This window comes from Corticium candelabrum, chromosome 18 (assembly GCF_963422355.1).
Source record: "Corticium candelabrum chromosome 18, ooCorCand1.1, whole genome shotgun sequence".
Lineage (NCBI taxonomy): Eukaryota > Metazoa > Porifera > Homoscleromorpha > Homosclerophorida > Plakinidae > Corticium > Corticium candelabrum.
The window spans coordinates 5905294-5926968 of record NC_085102.1 but is presented as its reverse complement, the minus strand read 5'-3'; the positions used below and the strand labels follow the sequence as shown (position 1 = coordinate 5926968).

The 21675-nt window shown below is 39.2% G+C and overlaps 1 protein-coding gene across 1 annotated transcript in view; it reads left to right on the top strand.

The window, feature by feature from the left end:
- Nucleotides 1-1024: 1024 nt before the first annotated feature.
- The window catches only part of LOC134193774 (kalirin-like), a 25249-nt gene continuing 4598 nt past the window's right edge, over nt 1025-21675 (top strand). Inside the window, exons 1-44 of the mRNA XM_062662607.1 lie at nt 1025-1151; nt 1480-1627; nt 1847-1937; nt 2002-2115; nt 2817-2933; nt 2999-3382; nt 3576-3698; nt 3972-4508; nt 4696-5010; nt 5152-5505; nt 5636-5780; nt 7128-7330; nt 7820-7942; nt 8762-9205; nt 9344-9775; nt 9993-10336; nt 11111-11177; nt 11285-11385; nt 11448-11517; nt 11574-11666; nt 11739-11960; nt 12019-12204; nt 12833-12931; nt 12998-13058; nt 13863-14697; nt 14752-14960; nt 15026-15104; nt 15167-15326; nt 15388-15444; nt 15513-15568; nt 15635-15701; nt 15763-15866; nt 15935-16001; nt 16058-16150; nt 16729-16821; nt 16891-16947; nt 17021-17098; nt 17153-17188; nt 17992-18325; nt 19512-19693; nt 20332-20659; nt 21336-21380; nt 21458-21515; nt 21566-21675. The exon at nt 21566-21675 is cut by the window's right edge and continues 109 nt beyond it. Coding sequence (XP_062518591.1) covers nt 1025-1151; nt 1480-1627; nt 1847-1937; nt 2002-2115; nt 2817-2933; nt 2999-3382; nt 3576-3698; nt 3972-4508; nt 4696-5010; nt 5152-5505; nt 5636-5780; nt 7128-7330; nt 7820-7942; nt 8762-9205; nt 9344-9775; nt 9993-10336; nt 11111-11177; nt 11285-11385; nt 11448-11517; nt 11574-11666; nt 11739-11960; nt 12019-12204; nt 12833-12931; nt 12998-13058; nt 13863-14697; nt 14752-14960; nt 15026-15104; nt 15167-15326; nt 15388-15444; nt 15513-15568; nt 15635-15701; nt 15763-15866; nt 15935-16001; nt 16058-16150; nt 16729-16821; nt 16891-16947; nt 17021-17098; nt 17153-17188; nt 17992-18325; nt 19512-19693; nt 20332-20659; nt 21336-21380; nt 21458-21515; nt 21566-21675 — 7948 coding nt within the window. The remainder of the gene's footprint in view (nt 1152-1479; nt 1628-1846; nt 1938-2001; nt 2116-2816; nt 2934-2998; nt 3383-3575; nt 3699-3971; nt 4509-4695; nt 5011-5151; nt 5506-5635; nt 5781-7127; nt 7331-7819; nt 7943-8761; nt 9206-9343; nt 9776-9992; nt 10337-11110; nt 11178-11284; nt 11386-11447; nt 11518-11573; nt 11667-11738; nt 11961-12018; nt 12205-12832; nt 12932-12997; nt 13059-13862; nt 14698-14751; nt 14961-15025; nt 15105-15166; nt 15327-15387; nt 15445-15512; nt 15569-15634; nt 15702-15762; nt 15867-15934; nt 16002-16057; nt 16151-16728; nt 16822-16890; nt 16948-17020; nt 17099-17152; nt 17189-17991; nt 18326-19511; nt 19694-20331; nt 20660-21335; nt 21381-21457; nt 21516-21565) is intronic.

Below are 21675 nucleotides of genomic sequence, written 5' to 3'. Positions count from 1 at the left end.
TAAGTAAGTGTTGGGTTACACAAAACGAGAGAGGCAAACTGACTTTACAACCATCATTGCGTATAGTATACTTTTTAAAGTCTGCATGCAATGGCTTTATCAGCACTACACACAAAAATTGTCACGCCATCTTTATTTTTTACTTTTACAAGTTTTGCTTTACATACGTACATACTGTATACAATGTAGCATGCAGCGGATTCTAGCAGGACACTGTTTCGCACGTAGCCTCGCGTAGCCAGACTTGCCGTCCTAAGTTGACAGCTCCCGGATGTTCTGGTTGACGTTTCGACTGTCGTTACTTACATTGCCTGTCGTTCTTAGCATCCGAGCATCTGGGAAAGATGGCCGATGAGTCATCGTGTAGCCCCACTAGTATTAGCGAATTCTCGTTCTTTTTTGAAGTCGGTAAGCTGCTGAGATTGACAAAACGCGTCGAATAACATAACATGTTGCAGCTGCTCGACACGTTTACATATCACAAACTCTCTGTGCTTTCAGATGAGAACTCTGTGAGAGTCGGAGACGTTCTTCATCATTTGAAGACAAACAGAGTGGTGATTTCAGGTTAGTAGGCCTACACGCATTGCAGGCTAGTGAACGTCCAGAGATTTCTGTAGTCAACTTGTTAGTAAAAACAGTTGAAGCTAGTTTCGAGAGTGTATGACGAGACGGAGATGCTCGTTCGTCTTTCTCTATGGGAAGTTGTGAGGTCAGGTGTCTAGTTTTGCTTGCATGCTTGTTACACGGATGACGATCGGAATCTTGTGATTATGACGTTGAGTGGACGAGATGTAACTCTCTCACCGGATTAGACGTCGTGCAGGCGCCGTTGCTAGTGACACTGAAATTGTCAAGTGTTGATTGCATTCAGTTCTAACACTATTTGACTTGTCATGTCTCTGGACGCGTGTGTAGAGCTAATTAGACGACTGAAGTTGTTGAGTTACCGTCCAGTCTAGTGTCGCTTTTCTTTTCTTTGGCAGTAATGTTATAGTTTCTTAGCCAGCAGTATGAGTGACAAATGGGGGACTTTGTAATAAGAGACAAGTATTGGCATAACTTTTTTCTTCAATTTGCACAATCACAGATTCACAACAAAGTGTATGCAACATGTGAAACAGTTTTGAGATTTCAAAAATTATTTGCAAGTTAGTTCAAAATTATTTGGGAGGTTAGTATTAATTAATTAAACTTAGAAGTACACTTGAAGCAAGAGGATTTGCAGCGAACGTAATGGACTTCTGTAGTTATGATGTGCTTGCTTCAAAAGTGATGGATTTTGCTGTGTGATGAATATTATAGTATACAGTATGGTATATTATTACTAGTCTATTCGGTGCTGTGAGGTTTCCACCCTGTTGGGCAGCTGGTGGCTTCACTTTCTGGTTTAGATGTAACTAGAAGGACGAACACTATACCAGGTAGTCAGGGATATTTATTTTGAATATTTATTTATATCTATATACCTATATATAGCTTATGATGTAGTTGAGTTATTGTATTACTTATTAGGAGGACGTGATCGTCGTGGAGGACCTATCATTACTTTTCCTGGTGTAGCAAACACAGAATTTGTGGCGGAAGAGTTTGACAAGCTGATGAGATTTGTTTCAAGTGTTCCAAGGTCATTGTAAATGATTATCTTATCTGTTCTAGAGTTTCTGTGGTCTATTTATAAATTAGTTTCTCTCTTGTAAAGAAAGCAAATTACCTTAGAAAGTCTGTTTTATAGCTGCGGTTGGGGAACTACTTTGTCATATTGTTTTTTCTACGTCGTGGTTGGTAGTTTTTGATTTTTGCACTTAATTAATGTCATTTTTTTGTTACAACTGAACAACTCTAGTGAAGATTCTCAAGATATTGGATTCAGTGTGATAGCTGACATGCGAAATAAGGACCTTCCTTCTACAAATGCACTTCTCAAACATCTTCAGGTGTTGTGTATCACTTTGTGACATTTTAGTCATGTTTGATAGTGACTTTGTTTTGTATTTACAGCGATCGTTGCCAGTAAAAATCCACACAGTATTTATTCTAAAACCTCACAGTTTTTGGCAAAAAAGTCGAACATCAATGAGCCACAAAATGAGCAAAACTAAGTACAACTTTGAGGTAAGATATAGCTTGTTGCTGAGATACAGGTTGTGTATGTAAGGTATATTGTGGATCTTCAAACTTTGCACTATTACAGAGTTGTTTATTTGGTTAGGCCATCCCAAACATTTATTGACACATGTATGGGTTAGTTTACTGGAAATCGTGCATATTCATTACAGTACATCTCAGGTAGATGGACATGAGTTGTTACTAAGACCTGCGATAACTTCTGTATCATCATGATGGTTTGTTGTTAGTTTTTCTAATTCATTTGTTGCAGAGTGCAGTAGATCTTTTGCAGCATGTACCTTTAAAAGACTGAGAATAGGAATTGTGGTATATAATATCTGTATTAGTTACCTATGCTTTTTATGACTCTGATTTCCAAATTTGTGTGTGTGTGTGTGTGTGTGTGTGTGTGTGTGTGTGTGTGTGTGTGTGTTGTGTGTGTGTGTGTGTGTGTGTGTGTGTTTGTGTGTGTGTGTGTGTGTGTGTGTGTGTGTGTGTGTGTGTGTTTGTGTGTGTGTGTGTGTGTGTGTGTGTGTGTGTGTGTGTGTGTGTGTGTGTGTGTGTGTGTGTGTGTGTGTGTGTGTGTGTGTGTGTGTGTGTGTGTGTGTGTGTGTGTGTGTGTGTGTGTGTGGTACTTCAGAAGAATCATTGTGATATTGTATCACTCAGCATCAGTTACCTGTTGTAGCTACTGAATGTTATTGCAGGTCATCATGTTGTCAAGTTCGTTGGAGCTGCACAAGTTCATTGATGCCAGGCAGCTGACTGAGGATTTTCAAGGAGAATTACAGCATGATCAAAATGCTTGGATTGAAATGCAAATGGTCAGTGACACACTTAATTAATGTTGCTGTTGTAGTGTTTCAGGTTTCTTATGTCATTTTATTAGGCACTGGAATCTCTTGCTAATGATATTACTGAAATTGGCAGTCGCTATCATCGTCTGGACACGGCTCTTAGCATGTCTAATGTAGCCACATCACCAGAAGAAGCTGATACTCGACTTACAGATCATGATGAACTAAAGCTGCTTTACGATCGCTCTGTTCTTCAACCAGTTTGTGATCGGTTTAGTGAGCTAGCTAGAAAGGTCTATCACAGCTCTGAAGACGGAAAAGGAAATCCTGATTTTGCTGCAGCAAGAACTCGATTAGGAAGTCTATTGGAGAAGTTAGACAGCAAACGGAGAAAGCTCGAAGTGAAATGGGAGAAGAGGAGAGATGTTTTAGAGCAATGTGTGCAATGGATGACGCTGGAGATGAAAGTAGACGAGGTCAGTGAAGAGCGTTTTAGTGAATGTTGAAACGTTAGTAGGAGACACGTTACTTTGAGTAGATAGCAATTGAGAGTCAGTTTGTTCATTTGAAGCTTAAACTTTAATATTTGTATTGCATGTTTAGCTAAGTAGTACTGTAGCTAAATTACATGATCTATAACTGCAGTTGTCATTTCATGTTTATGTATAGCTGTTGGATTGGATTGGTGAAACCAGTGAGGATTGCAAAAGAGATTGTACCAGTATAGGGACATCACCAGCTACAACTGAGCAGCTGATAACTAAGCATCAGCAGTTAGAAGATGCAGCTAAAGTGAGTGAGAGGTGTATGTGGCTGTCTGTCACTACATTTGGTTTGATCAACTCCCTGTCTCTGCAAGGCTGTTTGTGTGTCGGTTGTTTGTTTCGAATGTTTTCTGTAGCTGTTAGTCTTGTGTATGTATCAGTCTGTTTGTCACAGTCAGTTTTTTCTATTCTAGGTGCTTTGTTTATTCTGGCGTGTCTTAGTATGGATTCTGTGCCTGTCTTTATCTTTAGTGCTCATTTGCTGCTTGTATTTTATGTTCTTACTTAATGTTTTTTATAGGAGAAATGCAGTGGCATACTTGATGTTGTTGTGTCTGAAGCTGCAACAATGCTAGAAAATGGTCACTACGCTACTGAAGACGTTAAAGTTAAATCTGATCGACTGCAGCATGAATATAGCGATCTAAGTGAAGCTCTGACAATTAGAAATGCTCTCCTTTATCATGCATTGGCCTTTCATACATCGGTGTTTCAGTTTATGCACAATGTCATTGACTGGAAGACAGCCTTTGAAGAGAAGTCGATTGACCAAAATGTAGCAGAGGTAGAATTGCAAATTAGAAACTGTAAGAAATTACGGGAAACGGTTGTGGAAGAGTTTAGTACTTTGAAGCAGAAAGGTGGAACTTTGATTGAACTGCTTCAGAATATGGCAGAGAAAGCTCAGATAGATGATGATACATCAGCGAATCATGTCAAACAGCTGTTAGTAAAGGCAAGTGAAGAGAAACAAATGTTGGAGACACTCTGGCAGAAGAGAATGCGCGATCTCTCACAGGGACTGGGACTGAGGTTGTTTGAAAAGGAAGCACTAAAGGTACAAAGTAGTCATAGGGTATAAGTGATAAGTGACCATTGCCTGCCTGCCTGCCTGTCTGTCTGTCTCTGTTTGTTATGTAATTCTCATGAAGAAGCCATCCGAGTTACCTAAACATTATGTTAATTAAGGATTATATATGCATGTAAAGAGTTAATAAACTAGAACTTACTAATGTGTATTGTAGGTTCATGACTGGCTTGATGAAAGTGGGTTTAGTTTTTTCACCAAAAACAAAGGTGTCGGGAATGGTCATGATGCAGCAGTAGCTCTCCTTAGTGAACACAAGTCATTTGAAAGCAATGCTCAGATTATGAATTCAACAGCTCACAAGCTTCTTGCTTCTTCAGAAGACTTAGCCTCTAGTGGTCAATGTGATCCTGATCAAATACGTTCAGTGGCAGATCAGTTGGAAGAGAGAATGCATGACCTAATGGCTCGGAGTGAGAGACGTAGAGAGCAGTTAGAGATGTCAGTTGCATTTCAAAAGACGGTCAATGAGGTAAAGTTGTCATTGTTTGGTCAGTTACTATTATGTGTACTGAATAGTAATGTGTTTGCTAGAGTTATACATGTATACAGTAGAGGCAATTTAATTAGTTGAGCATGTCTTTTTTGCATTGTGATAACCTCTTTTGTGTAGTTACTTGGTTGGATGGATCAGGTGGAAAAGGATGCAGTGGACACTTGCTTTCCAGTTTCCGTAGATGATGCCAAGCTGATGATCAATGATGCACAGCTGAAAAGAAACCACAGTGCTGTCCAAACAGCTAACACTTTGGCTCAGGGGCAATCATTGATAAACAAATTGATCGAGCCATTAGAAAACACAGGAGGCTCACTTTTGCCATACTATTATGAGACTAGAAAGAAAATTGGCAGCACTATGGAAGAACTGCAGGAAAGACATGCACATGTAGACTCACAGTTGGCAGACAGAAAGATGAAACTGGATGTCTGTTTGGTTTTGAGAACATTTGAAGAAGCATCACGTGATGTAAGTGGTGAATGGCTCTGTAGTTGGTGTGCTGTCTGTTTGTTAATGTTTATTGTTCGTGTTATCTCTGGTTTATATTTCGTGGAGTAATGGTAATATAATTGGTTAATGTAATTCTTTTCTGTGCCAGCATTTGCAAGAAATAGATGAGTATTTTAAACATTGCCAAAGTCAGCAGCTGGCACCAAATGTCGATGGGGCAGCAACCATGTTTCACACCCACACTAAATTTACGGAGGCCATGGAAGAGGCTTATACATACATTACAGAGACAGGTAAACTGTACAGCAAACTTAGCTGGTTTATTACTACAGATTTAGTAGTTAAATTGCACACTAAGTTGGCAACAGCCTCATGCAGTAGAATACAGCTTTTGCGTTGTTTTCTTGCTGTTGTGTGCTGTCTTGCTTGCTTGCTTACATTATTTAGCAGAGTATACCACACACCTTGCAAGGTTCTGGTGCACGTTGTTGCTGAAGAGTGTTTTAGTTTGTTCAGAGTGTGGACATTTAATACAACGGCAGATGTTTTACATAGTAACAGACATTGTAGCAAGGATTATACTGGTAGCTATCAGTGTGGCTACATTGAATATGCCAGCAGGTTTGGAGGCACGAGTAGATTGAATTATGTCAGATCATCAGAGTTCTTTGTAAGCTGCTGTCATTACTGGAGCTAGAAAATACCGAGCAGCAACAATGAGACAAGATGGCGCAAACTCGAAGGTTTGTGTGTTCCTTAGGCATTTGTTTGACTTCTCTGACATTATACGACCAGCTAGTGTAGGTTAAAAGGAGAGCAGTTGACTGGCAGAAAAGAACGGATTTCTTGCTAATTCTACACTATCAGCTTCAAAGTTTAGTGTAACTATATGCTGTTAACCGGATGTAGAAACTAAGGGCGCGTTTCCAATAACGCCTAAACCAGTTTAACAAGTGGTTTAAGCTAAATTGGTTTACGGATTGACCTGTTTCCACCTCCACTAAACCAGTTATATTCTAAACCTAAACCGATTTCCTAAACCCGTTTTGTAGTAGGTTTAGTAAAGTGGTTTAGGTTTAACTGTCACGTGACAGTAGCACACTTGTCTAGATGGCTTCTGACAATGCCATTTTGATGGATGTTGACTGTTTTGCTTAGATGAGATCAACTTAAAAGATGTAAGGATCATAACTAGAGGAAAGAAATCATCAGAACCACAGAGAGAGAGAAGACGGTGTACTTGGTCATCATCATGCAAATTTCTACTAGCAGACGCTGAATCAGTGACACTCAACAGTTGCTCTGACTTGGTGACACAGCAGCCCAATACTTCAAAATAAGGCATTCCTAGACGATTTGTCTTGTACATCCTGGATGTCCACATTTCTAGTAGAAACAGTCACTTTCTTGAAATGGTTTAGTTTTAAACGTGTTTAGGCTAATCTAGTTTAAGGTGCAGCTAGTGGAAACACGGCCTAAAGGTTCATGCAATAAGTGCCATTGTCGATTAGACTGTAAATGAGTAATAGTGCTAATTAAGCAGACTAAAGACTCGTTTTGTCTGTAGAGATTTAGTTTGTATCATTCAAGCATTTCCTTTGTGATGTGCATTGATTTACAAGTAGTGTCTTGGTGTATAGGTCACAGTCTGTTGTCTCGTTTGAGTGAAAGCAATATTCAATTGGCAACGTCTATGGATGCTAAGCCGGCTGTAGTCCATGTTCGTAGTATTTTGGATGATATGGCAGAAAAGTTCTCTCAAGCACAAGCGGCAGGAATGGCACGAGCGAACATGTTGGAGCAATGTCTACAGCTAAGAGACTACGAAACTAACGTGGCACAGGTACTGCTGGTTGTTGAATGTAAATGACAGCTGATTTAAACATAAATGTACTGAATGGAATGTTGACTTTGTTAGGTGGGTACTGATTCTGTTTGGAAAGTACAAAACGTGTTGATCTGTTTAGTTTTCAGTAGCAAATTAAATTGTAATTGGTCTCACGTAATGGAATGTGGGTACAGACATTACCACAGGAAAGAAGGGTAATGACTAAGTGCAGGTATTGCACAAAAGTGTCTCTATGTTTCATTGCATCCTTCAAATAGTTAAGTGCAGGTTTGCTTACTTGGGCTTGGGCTTATATTGTTTGTCATGAGATCACTAGCTGCTACTGTACACAGTCTAGTTGCATGTGTTTGCAAGGTCAATAGGATATCCTTTACAGACTACTGCACTGCCATGTCCATTAGAGCAGTAGTGTTTTGAAATTTGAAGCACGATCGTGTGTGATTGATGTAGTTCATGTTTTTATGTGTCTGCTTTTGCTTGAAGGTGACTGGTGCTATCGCAGACAGCTATAGTGCTCTGGTTTCAAAGAAAAGGATCGTTGGCAAGTCACTAGAAAGAGCAGAAGCATTGCTCGCTGACCATGAAGAGTTTGAAGTTTCAATTGAAGTAATGAGAATGTGCCATGGATATTGTTGTTTTAAGTGATTCGATTGTGTAGATGTGTGTGTTTGTTGTTTGATTGTCTTTCTGGGTTTTCGTCTGTCCATCATTCTGTCATCCAATTGTAAAATTTTGTTTGTCATTGATCACAAGTAAGTTGCCATATGTTGCAATAGCCACTAATGTCCAACAACGTCAGAGGGTTGCATACAAGTGTCTAATTCAGAAATAAACAACTGTGTAGAGGGACAGTCAAAATCTAAGTGTCTACATTGTAAGAATTCACAAAGCCTTCTTGCTATCACTTTGCATTACATTGCTGGAGAACAACAGTTACTGACAACACTGTTTCCAGTCAAGGGAAGGGAGGGGAGAGGGGGAAAAGAGGGAGGGCGAAAGAGGGAGGGCGGGAGGGTTGTTTCTATGCCCGTGTGTTCGTGTTTGTGGTTTGTTTCTATGTCTTGTGTGTTTGTACATGTTTGGGGTTGGTTTCTATGTTTTTGTGTTTGTGTACATGTTTGTAGTTTGTTTGTGTGTTTGTGTGTTTGTACATGTTGATTGTCTGTCTCACTCACTGTTTGTCCTCTGTGTGACTGCTTGTTGCTTGCTGTCTTTATATGTATTGTCAGTTACTTTTCTTTGCTTACTCGTTTTAGATTTTGTATCTACAGAGTCACGTAAAGAGTAATGTGATTATGAGTTTTATTGTACATATATCTGAATTTAGCAGAGTGATCTTGTGCACACAAAATACACAGAAAACGCTGATTTTTTGTCTGGCATCTGTTTTGTTTTACTTAGATGCATGAACCTCTTCTGTTTCAGATAATGGCTGACAATGTTCAGGAGTTGGTTTCTCAAGCAGCAGATTTTGAAGGCTATGACCATTATGATATCGTTACAATTCAACAACTTGCTACTTCTATTCAAAATGAATGGACTGTGTTTGCTGAAGCCGTTGACAACAGACACTCACTCTTGACCATGTCACATGATGTTCATCGTCACCATGATGATTTGACATCACAGTCTGTTGCATTGCAGAAAGAATTTGGGAATATGTCTGTTCCAGACAGTGTTGCCCATGTAAACACTGTTATTGAGCAGCACAAACAACAGAAAGATTTTTTTGTTCAGGAGTGTGATCGGTTTGTCTCAGATGCAAATTATCTTATAGAGCAACTGAAGGAGTTTGCAATGACTGCCTATTGTGATGACCATGGTAGAGTAGCCGATGAGAAATATGAGGAAAACATGCAGAGAGTGCAGGTAAGGTGTAGCAAATAGTTTTGATTACCAGTACATTTTAGGTATTAAACCTTGTTGTAAATGGACATACAAACATTGTATAGAGGCACATTCGACTGCTGGTAGATGATCAAAACTAAAAACAAATTGTAATTGCAGGTGATGCTGGAAGGTATGGGTGCAAGACAACGTAAAACTCTTCGTTTATGGCAGAAACAACACAGAGTTTTGGAACAACATCATGAGATACTTGGATTTATGGATGATGCCAAAAGGATTACTGACTGGGTGTATAATTGTAAGGAATCTATAGCACCACAGAATAGTGTTGGAAACTCTGCTGATGTTGTGGAAAAACTGATTTGTGACCTGGAGCAGTATGAAAGCCAAGAGATTCAAAGTTATCACGATAAAACTGTTCACTTGATGGAAAAGGCAGCTGAACTGCAAAAGTTTGATCACTGTGATACAGACAGGTTGAAGGTGAGGTTGGCTGTATTGAACTCATCTTGGCAGGACTTGGAGGACAAGCTCATGAAACACAAGAAGAGACTAAAACTGTCAAAGCAATTTTATGAAGTGCTGTCAGAGGTCAGGACTAGCATTGTTATTAAGTATTATGTGCAAGATTACTAATTATGGTTGAGTATGTGTGGTGTGTGTGTGTGTGTGTGTGTGTGTGTGTGTGTGTGTGTGTGTGTGTGTGTGTGTGTGTGTGTGTGTGTGTGTGTGTGTGTGTGTGTGTGTGTGTGTGTGTGTGTGCGCGCGTGCGCACTAGTAATTTTGGTTTATATTTTTGCGATCTTAGTTCCAGACTGAACGTGATCACATTTTGCAATTTCTTAACAAACTGACTGACAGAACAGATGTATGTGAGTCATCTTGCTGTGCTCAAAATGTCATTGATGACTTGGCTGAACATAAAGAGCAAGTTATGCCTTCTCTTAATTCTAAGCTCTTACAACTAGAAAGCTTGTCAAAGCAAATTGAAGACAGTCGGATTGCTTTACGGACAGAGCTTGTTGCTGCTCACTGTCTTGCTTTAGCATCAGACATGGCTGATCGAGCTGGACATCTAGCAACACTAAAGGAACAACATGTACAGATTGAAAAGGAGAAAGACGACAAAAAACGGCAGGAAAAGAAACGGGAGTAAGATTGGATTCTCAAATTTTTGTAGTTGTTACATATGAGATGCAAATGTGAATGTAAGTAATGTTTGTCAAAAGAGCAAGCAGTAGGGTTTAAATTCTTGCAACAGAAAGAGTTGTTACACAGTTTTGTTGAACTGCATGGAAGAGTATTAGAGGGTTGCCGTTTTTGCACAGATTTGCTACCATTGGTTTGTTTTGCTCACTGAAGTTTGGTTTGGCAATCAGTAGGTATGTATGTGTGACACAGTAATAAAATAGAAGCCTTTTAGACAGCCAAGCAATGTACTGCATATTCTGTCTTTGGAATCTATTATAAGAAAAGTTTTGGCAGAATTGTAGAGACACACATACAGCATACAGGTTTACTTGCTACCTTATTTTTCCCAGACCGTATCTTTTAGGCATGACTGTACATATATTTTGATTGCATGTATGCTAGTGGCATACATTTTCTGGCTTGTAAGGAAATGGACTGGGACCTAGGCTAGTAGGCCGTCTTCTGCTGTTTGCTTGGAACAGCAAAGGCAGAACTCTTGATAGGAATGAAGAATGTTTGGTGACAGAAAAGAGAACAGCTTGCAACATTTACTGTAACCACAATGTGGAAGCGTTATCACGTTGTTGCTAAACACTTTGTGTTTGTGGTGGTTTGTAAATGCAAAGAAAGGGAAGCATGGACTGTGACCTGGCTGACGAGACAGGCAAACTGATAGTGGGAGGGAAGACAAGACAAAACAACAAAACGCTGTAAGTAACTTGTTTGTATGTACAGTTTATTGCTGGAAGAAATGATTGTAACTGAAGATCGATATGTCAACGACATGGCTTATGTGCTTAAGGTGAGAATGTTGATATTAGTTAGGTGTTGTGTCTGCTCTGTTTATGAATCTTGCAATGTCAGACTAGAAAACTATTAATTTGGGCTGTTGGATTTGTATTTTTGCAGCATTATCAGGAGGAAATGGACAGAGATGGACCAATTGCTTTGATGGGAAAAGACAACATTGTGATGGGGAACATGGGAGAATTGCTGCAGTTTCATCAAGGGTAATGTATTTAAGATTCTAGGTAGTTTTGATTGAATGACATTAGATTATTGTGTTGAACAGGACGTTTCTTTCTGCTCTTAAGGAAGCTGGTCACTCTTCAGAAGAAGTAGCAAAGTGTTTTGTTACTTGGGTAATCACTTGTGACATCATACTTAAATTTGTTGCCAACATGAGTGTTGTTTGCAGGAGAGCAATCTTCTTGAATTGTATCTCAGTTATTGCAAAACTAAACCACACTCTGAGACTCTATTAGCTGAAAAGGGACAACAGTTTCTGACAGTATGTATTCATCTAGAGTTAATGATTGTTACTGATGACTGCAAATAATTATTTGTTACTTTTATGTTGCAGGAATGGCAAGTAAGTAGAGGCCACAATATTGGTTTGGGAGCATATTTAATTAAGCCTGTTCAACGTATTACACGATATCACCTCATACTTCAAGAATTGGCAAAGTATTGCCAAAGACTGAAAGACCCAATGGTACAGCTGGACAAAGCATTACAGATTATGTTGGAGATCCCTAAGAAAGCAAATGATGTCATGAATTTTAGCATGGTTAAAGAGTATGAGGTGAATAGTTTTATTAGTTAGTTGCTATTGTAGACCTGCTAAATATGAGTGGTTGTAGGGTAACTCTGACAGTCTTGGACGACTGTACCACCAAGACACTTTTACTGTTGTAGACAGTAAGATTCTTTGGTCTAAAGAGAAGGAGCAGCAGTTGTTCTGTTTTCGTGAAGTGATCTTAGTTTGCAAATGTGTTCGAGATCAACTGGGCAGTGTAACAGGCTACTTACATAGATTTTCCATGAAGGTTTGACACATATGTACGATTGTATTTTTTCAAATAAGTAATACAAGTGATAGCTTAGTTACTTAGACAGGAATTTTTCAGCAAGCACTTGTAATGCTGCTAATTTCTTGTATTACATTTCTGTATTGAAGGGGTTTGGGGTCCTAATTAATTATGCCACCAACTGAGAGCCAACTGTTTTGGTATGTTAGCTCAGTCAGAGGTAGTAATATTCGTACACATGTACATGTATGTTAGTAACACTGTGGAGATTTTTTGCTATTTTGCTGCCAGTGGCATTTAGCAGACTGTATTGTGGTTTGTTTTCACTACAAACTGCTCTGCTCTAAGTGCAGTGTGAAATGCTATGGATAAAATGATTTCAGTTTGTTCATGCCTGGTGAAGTGACTTGCATGAGTTCTGCTTCTAGTGTTGTACAGACTGTTAGTTGATATATATATATGGGTATATATTACTAACACACTACTTCTAACGCTACAGACTTTAATGTTTAGTGATGGTTTCAAAATCCATTTCATAATAGTAATCTAATTATCTTGCAAAGTTGTACAACACTGTATTGTAAAGTGAAGACAAGTAGAAACCAGATCAATTTGTGCAGTTTTGGGCTAATTTCTGTCTACGTAGACAAGGGAGATGATAGTGGTTGAGTTTATTGAGGGAGAGCCGTGCAAGTTTGGTATCTCAACTGGTAAATCACAGTCAGAAATGAAATACATTTTTAAGGTGTGGCATTACTGTGGCGGTGTCATTTGTGCCTTTTCTTTATTACTCCACAATTTTGTTATGCAGGCAAAGACTATTGAAGCTAAACAAGATGTTGTAAAGACACTTCGTCATATCGTACAGCAAGGTACCAATAAAATATACGTAGTAGGGAAGGTTTGATGCTTAATTACTTTTTAAATTTACAAAGCATAGACCTAAGGATGTTTTGTATTAGTTTATACTTAGACAAGGGCATTATGTTTGGACAGTGGAACATCTTTAGTAGTAAGTTAGTTAGTTAATTGATTGTTTTATTGGATATCAAATTTTCTAGTACAATGACGCTAGATATTGCAAACCACATAAAAATGTCAGCTGAAACTCTAACTTAAACTGTAACTTAATTAAGTAATTAATGTGGGCGTGTCTGGACATTAAATTGTCAGGTTAGAGGTTCTCAACTGCTGTAAGATAGGGCAGCTGCATAAAGGGGTGATAATGTTATGTATTAACTTTTAATATAACATAAAAACTAGAATCAATGTTGTGCAATAGAAGTACTCAGTAAGTACATGAAATCACAAATGTGATATGATCGTGACATTGCTGCTTTTAGTTTGTTGTCCTTGTCCCTTTTTGTTTCTCATAATAATGTTTGCTGCCTCTTTTTTTAGTTTATGTAGGTTCGTTCCAATGGTGGTCTTTAGAGAGTGTTCTAATTTTAATTAACCTTATGACAGGGTATGCTAATAATAGTAAAACTGTGAAAATGAGATCTAATAACTAGGACTTTTAAGGTATGACATATAGGTACTAAACACAACTATCTAACTAAAGAATAAAATTGAATGGTTATAGTGATAATTTGCATTTCTAACCACAACTAAGTTTACCTGGTAGTGAAAAGTAAAGAAGACTAACAATTTCACTAAACTTTGAAATGTTTTAGTTCAGCCAATTCCCGGCCATCTGTCACTTGAAAGAGGATTGTTGAGACGGTCCTTCAAAGTAGGGAAGAAAAAGAAGGGTGCAGGCACACCGCAAACTCCTGATAGACCAGGATTAGCCCGTCCTACACTGGCAGCAGCACTAGCCTCAATCATTACAGGAGATGAGAAGAAAGGAATCACAGACGCAGAAGGTTTCGTCAGGCCTCTTCACAGGCAGCACGCAAGAGTTTTTGATAGCTCTGCCTTTTCATTCCCATCTGATCAACTGCTTGCAGACAAGGCAAAGGCAGCAAGCTCAAAGAGCAAGACCTTGAACCCTCTACACTTGAGCAGAAATGCTAGACAGTTAATGACAACCTCTTCTGTTCCAGAGCCTCTGTCTGAACGCCATGTTGTGGACAGCTTGAATGGAAGAGATCTTAGCGGCACGTTGTCTGAAGATCATAGACCGAGGAGCAATACTGTTTTTGGAACTTCGTTCAGCAGATCGAGAGTTGTGCGTATTAAAAGGGTGAACGAGGCCAGTGTCGTAAAATCTTCGCAAGTAAAGCAAGATGTTGGTGTTCTAAAGAGGCTAGACAGCCCTCCACGTAGATGCAGCCATGATAACAGTGCTAGTTCGCCGGTTCTTCTACACAGGTCGTCTGCTACGGCCGTATTGATTCCACGTTCTCGCTCTGTCTCGTGCACTACAGTGGCTACTGCTAACAAGTCATCATCTATTCAGTCTGAACTTCCTGGTGTGGTTGGTATTCGTGCAGGGCTGAAGAAGAACAGAGAAGATGCAGAGGCCTTGACGTATAGCGTCTCCGATGGAGACGTAGACCAGGTTATGTGAACTCCAGAGTCTTATATATGATTTAGTGCTATTATAAATTTTTAATCAAGATTGGAGACTGGTGTAGCTATTGTACAACTACAGATAATCGTAATTGCTGTTGTACGTTCTAACTCACAGATTGCAGAGAATGACAACAACTCTTTTGTCGAATCTACTGAACTTAGACGTTATGAAGACATGAAAGCGGCTAACACTAGCAAATTGATTTTACATTCTGCTAGGGTTGAGACTGGTCAAAATTTCACAAAACAACAAGGTTGTCTGTATAAATCATGAAACTGGAGACTGACTTGTTATATCAAACAATTATTGATCATGTAGCTAATGGCAGTAGTATAGACCACGCCTTTGAAGCTGAAACGGCAGGCGACGGAAGCCGCGCTAGTCCACGTACTTCCAGGTGATCATTCCCAGGAAATGGGTGTTGTTGCCATGGTTGAATTGGTGGCATGCGATACGTAGTAGACGGCAAGAGTGGAGACGCAAACTGATTGTGAAACGACGACCGGCGAAGTCGGTGAAAGAAATCGGTAGAGCGTGGTACGAGCATCGTTCTCTTTCAGTACAAGGTATCGCTGGGTTTGGGCTGGCCTCTATAGATCGACTCCGTTCTCTACAAGTGGTATGAGTGTGACGTAGTGAGGTCGAGTAGAAGAGAGTAATTTTGTCGTTTGCTGTCGTAGCTTCTGCCATCAATGGATGATTGGAAGCAGCAGAGTCTAGAGGTAGGACCGAACTCGGTATGGTGGCCGTAAAAGGATTTTCCTGTGAAACGGATGTTATGGTGTTGATACCTTTTGATACATAGGATTTTGAAACCAAAGACAAGTCTGGAAGACTTCCGTCTTTACGCATACGACAGGAGTGAGTAAAAGGCAGTAGGAGATTTTGTTGCAATTACAATGTAGACTACCGTGTAACCTGCTGCAGTTATGTTTTGAAAGAGTTGATGGAAACAGAAGAAAATTATGTGACTCAACTTGCTCGTTTTATTCACGTATGCCGAGCGGCTTGTTAGGTATGTACATACAGCTACTGTTACTGTACATTTGTGGCAGACATATGGGCAGGAAATGAAAAGTCCAAATTTACCTGACTCACTGAAGGGCAAGTACAATTTAATCTTTGGAAACATAGATGAAGTCTACTCTTTCCACATGAAGTACGTTGGATATTGTAATGCTGATTTGTTTTGTTTAATTAATTAATGCTAGAATTTTATATACGTAGTACATTTCTGCCAGCACTGAAGAATTCTCATGGTGTTCTTGGAGTTGCCGAATGCTTCAGCAGTAAAGTATATATAGTAAAGTACATGCACTACTTGAAGGCATGTACATAATGTGGTGTTAGGAATCTGAACTGCTTCGAGTATATGTTGTTTATTGTGAGAATAAGCCACGATCAGAGACGTTTCTGGCCAATTTTCATGGAACTCTTTTTGAGGTATTGTGTTTAACTTTTCATGGATTTTATGGTGCTTACGTTTAGTCTACTAATAGTTGAAGATGACTAGTGTTCAGTTAAGTGCAAGTTATTGTAATTAGCTATTATTTTTATTAGCAATATTTATAACTAGCTGAGAGCATGCATATTGAATAGAGAATGAAGCCAGTTGCCCTGCATGAGAGCGTCAGTTGACTGTACTTTCGTGAGGGAAGTCTAGAGAATGACACAACTTTCGTGAGGGACACCTTTGGCACTTTACTGTCACTTGTGCTCTACAGATCTAGATGATCAACAAAAGAAGTGTACAGTACTTATAACTGCATGTTTGTATGTACAAGCAGTGAGCAAATCCGTCCTTTACCCATTTGGCAACTATGCATGTAGATTTTGCTTAGATACGTGTTCATAAATTTGGACACAGTAGACTGAATGATTGATGATATTGGTATGTTAATGGGACAATCATGTAAGTTGAACAGAGTTATTATTGTGAGCAATCTTTGTCTTTCCAGTAATGTGGTGTGTCTAGTGTTGTAGGTACATTTAAAGTAGATTGTACATTTTTCACATTTTAGGATATACAACAACAGCTGGGTGATCGATTGCAATTGCCTGACTACTTAATCAAGCCTGTCCAAAGGATTATGAAATATTCTTTGCTACTTAAGGCAAGCATATGAATGGTGTTGTTGTTAATGATGTACGTCTTCATACAGCAAGCATGCATACTGTTACAGGACTTGCTAAAGGTCTCTCACTCATTGGGAAATACTGAAGAAGTTCTGGAGCTCGAGGTAAGAAAAACTGTGTCTGCTGTGTCTGTGTAGAATAGAGGTTTTTGTGAGTTGACTAAAGTTGTTACTGTAGAAAGCATTGAAAGTAACTTCAGACGTGCCAAAGCAAGCTAACAATGCTATGCAATTGAGCATGATTGAAGGCTATGAGGTTGTTACTTGATTTCTTCTTGCAAATCGTCTTTAGTAACTATGAAGTATATAGGGCAATATTCATGCTGTGGGAGAGCTCCTGCTGAAGGTTTGCGACTTAACTTTTGTCATTCATTGTGTATGATGTTCAATTGTTGAGTACCTGAATTGATCTGTTGCAACTTTAGTTTATGTGTTGTACAAACTTTGTCATTAATTGTGTGTAATGTGCAATTGACAATGCTAATATTACTGCAATGGTAATTTTTATACTAAGACAATGTATCAAGGTAATTGTTAGTACTACCAAAGTAAGGTGCAAGGTCTGGAACTTTAAACCAAAGTGTGCGTGTGTGTGTGTGTGTGTGTGTGTGTGTGTGTGTGTGTGTGTGTGTGTGTGTACATGTGTGTGTGTGGTGTGTGTGTGTGTACATGTGTGTGTGTGTGTGTGTGTGTGTGTGTGTGTGTGTGTGTACATGTGTGTGTGTGTGTGTGTGTGTGTGTGTGTGTGTGTGTGTGTGTGTGTGTGTGTATGTGTGTGTGTGTGTGTGTGTGTGTGTGTGTGTGTGTGTGTGTGTGTGTGTGTGTGTGTGTGTGTGTGGTGTGTGTGTGTGTGTGTGTGTGTGTGTGTGTGTGTGTGTGTGTGTGTGTGTGTGTGTGTGTGTGTGTGTGTGTGTGTGTGTGGTGTGTGCGTGTGTGTGTGTGTGTGTGTGTGTGGTGTGTGCGTGTGTGTGTGTGGTGTGTGTGTGTGGTGTGTGTGTGTGGTGTGTGTGTGTGTGTGTGTGTGTGTGTGTGTGTGTGTGTGTGTGTGTGTGTGTGTGTGGATGTGTTAACTGTGCTCTCTCTAAATGATTTACACAAGCATGTCAGACTTCAAATAGTTTTTTATGCTGGTTGTACTGATTTTTGTAGGATGAATTTCTTGTCTCTAATGTAAGGAATGGTGATGGTAGACAAAGGAAATCTCATGTATTCCTGCTGGAGCAGGTTGTTATTTTGGCTGTCTTAAAGGGTAAACAGGAAGGAAAATTTAATGACAGCTACGTGTGCAAAGACACTCTAAAAATCAAAGAAATTGGAGTGAATGAGTGTGGGACAAATGATGAGAGGAGATTTGAATTGTGGACAGGAAAGATAAGTAATCCAAGACAGAAATATCAACTGGAAGCAATGACGGATGATATCAAGTGGACATGGGTGAAACAAATAGGAAAGCTGTTGTCAGAACAACTTCATATGATGAGAGGTGAGTAGCAAGTTTTGCACTAGTACGTTATGAGTATTATAAGTCTACTGTTTATGCTTCCTGTTAGTAACTCACCATATTGAGTTAACATTATTTTGTAAATTTATAACTTCCTGTTAGATTAATTATACAGACCTCTCAGCTCTCACGATTTCGTCGTGAGACTCACGATTTACGGGCATGTCTCACAATCTCACGATTTGTGCCCAATTCTCACAATTGCCAGTCCTTTCTCCCAACAAGCCTACTATACTGTGAGACACTCTGACAGTTAGACCTGTTAGTGCCCCGTCTTTTCAACATAACGGATTCTTTGAAGTAGACGCTATATACGACTCTGCTTGCTTGTATCTGAGGTATCCGGGGTCCGGGTATCTACCACAGTAAAAGGAACTTTTGGAAGTTTGAGGCAAAGCCTTGGCGCACAGAAACAACATGTATGCTGTTTCCAGCTAATGAATGATGAATAAGGATAAACCACGCCTACTTTGGACACGTTTATGGGTGTGATTATTTTCAAAAGACAGTCTCATGATTTGGTGTGAAGAAAATTTGAGAGGTCTGTTAATATGGAATATCTCTCTGTGTAATTCTTAACATTATGATACTACACAGTGTCAATGGTGTAACCAGTAACTGGACTGGCTGACATGTGTCCAACTGTAATTTTTCTGTCACCAAACGATGAGTTATTTTTGGTAACAGAGTGGCCATTGGTGCCATGGCAACTCGGATGTTAATATACACACGGTGATTCAAGCTTAGAGCCACTTTCTAGAGAAGAAAGACCAGACAAACTACATCTGTGAAGATACCACCCGCATAATGGAAGAACACGCCAATACTTGGATAATACAGCAATACCAGGATACGTACGGCGTTTGTTCTACAAAAGGTCTGAATGCAAAAGCAATCTAACTTTTATTGCATAACATAGTCTGGCAGAATTTTAGAGACTTACCAGACAATTTCTAATTCAGCAGATGTGACATAGTGGATGTCTTTGGCTGACTGCAAATGGTCCTGATGTCAGCTGAGATGATCCTGACTTAGTGGAAAACCTATTACTTGCCAACAGTTGTAGTTGTCAAGGATAGTGTGGTTTTGGCATTGTTAAGGGATCCAGACTAGTATACTGTATATCATATGTAGTAGTAATGAATTACTATGTGAATTTGTTTTACAGCCTTGAAAGGATTGGATTCACAGAGAAAGCACTCGTCGTTAGAGTTAACTGTCTGTAGCACTTTAGCAAGAGTAGAGTCATTTATCGACTCTGAAGATGATTTGGTGGATGAGGAAGACCAGTGGAAAGACTTGACTTTATCGACTCAATCCTTGGCTTTGTCAACTCAACCCTTGTCATCGGTGAGACTTGTACGTACACTGCACTAACAAATTTACGACAATTAGACGCATTGATACCAATATTGGTAAGGCATTGTATAATGACTAATAGCACATGCAATTTATTTGTTCTTGAGTTTCAAGAAGTGATTAGTGATACTTGGGAGTACATTTCTAGAGTATAGAAGTACATGATGAAGATCTAATTTTTTGATACACTTTAGTGTGTAAATTGTACTTTGTATTCCTTTTGTTTACCAGTAATACCAAGTTTGTCTTTGACAGAAAATTGGGAAATGAAACTTTATTGAAGCATATGCATCAAACTCGATTAGCAAATACCATATTATGTACCCACTGCAAATGTACATGTTTGTGTGTCTATAACCCGTGTGACTAGGTAGGGTTTGAATACAGGAGGGGAGGGGGAGAAAGTTTCACTCTATATGAAGAGAGCTACTTTGCAAAGAAACGTGAACTGTTATGGTTGTAACTAGGATTTTGATTTGAGAATCGTCGCTATGTACATAAATTATGAAAACCAAATTTTTATACCTTGAACTATGAAAAGGTGTAAAGTGTTATTTAGTCTAATCTAATCATAGTTATTATATAAAAATAAATTAATTGAAGTAGACTAATTTGCTTTGTTTACTTAGTCATTAGAAACGTATGTAGCAGCATTTGGCTACTCCACAAATGAAGATGATACTAAAGAGGGGATCATCTCGTTCCAACAAGGACAACAGTTTCAGGTTATTGATGAATCCAGTGAACAGTGGTGGCTTGTTAGAACTGCAGGCAAAGACGACAGCGTTGTGGAAGGGTGGGTACCAGCTTCTTATCTTGAAACGGAGGAAGACTATGAGGAAATGATAAAAAATGAACAAATGAAGTTATCCCAGTCATCATGTGAGCTAGACCATGAGATTCCAGAATTTACAGAACAAGATCAGTCACAATCTGCAACAGATGAAGGCCATCAAGGCAAGGCTTTGTATTGGTATTGTAATAGCATTGTTAAGATATGTAGCATCTAACTTCATGGAAATGAGCTGCAGGATTGCCCAGTAATTGGGCTAAACGTGCACATGTCTTATTTGAATTAATTACATGTGCAGGATCTAATTTTGATCTTGAATTGGAATTGGCTATATGGTGTCATGACTTTTGCACCCTGTTTCGAACCCTGTTTGCAGCGCCAATCTTTTGTCTGCAAATAACACAAACAAAAGGTGAATCCATTAATTCTCTGAGAGAAACAGAACTGATGACTCGGCAGCTAAGTGTCTAACAGTCTCAAAATTACTGCAATATAGATAGGTAGACCTGAACGGAATCTAATAACTCAACTACTAACTACCAACACGAATTGTCTTAAATAGGTGGTGTGCATGTGCGTGCAAATCACATGTACTTGTCAAAACTGTCAATCTGTAGTGTGCACGTGCAAGGTAAATTAGACCAACAGTTCTTGACTTCTGGCACATTAACAGTTCTTGACTTTTGGTGCAAAAGTCATGACATATGGCCCCATAGAAATGACACACACACACACACACACACACACACACACACACACGCACGCACGCACACACACACACACACACACACACACACACACACACACACACACACTGGTAATTATCATTTGACTTTCCAGAGTTGGAATGTGCTGAAGAACATGTACATCAACAACATGGAAATGGTGACTCTGCAGATGCTCACAGCAGATCAATCTAGTATATATTTTTCAGGTCTATGCAATGGTGTTTTTTTCTTTAGGTTCTAGTTTGCTTGATGTTCATAATTATACTTCTATCACTCGTAAGGGTAGCTTTAGGTAAGTAGTATTGATGGAGGTTTGGCTCTTACTAATATGTTGTCTTGTAGACGGAAAACAAGTCCTGGATCAGGAAGATCACAAGCAAATTCTTCGACATCAAAAAATGAAGATGCCAAGCGAGTCTCATTTATACAACGTTTTCCGAGAAAGGCTCGCT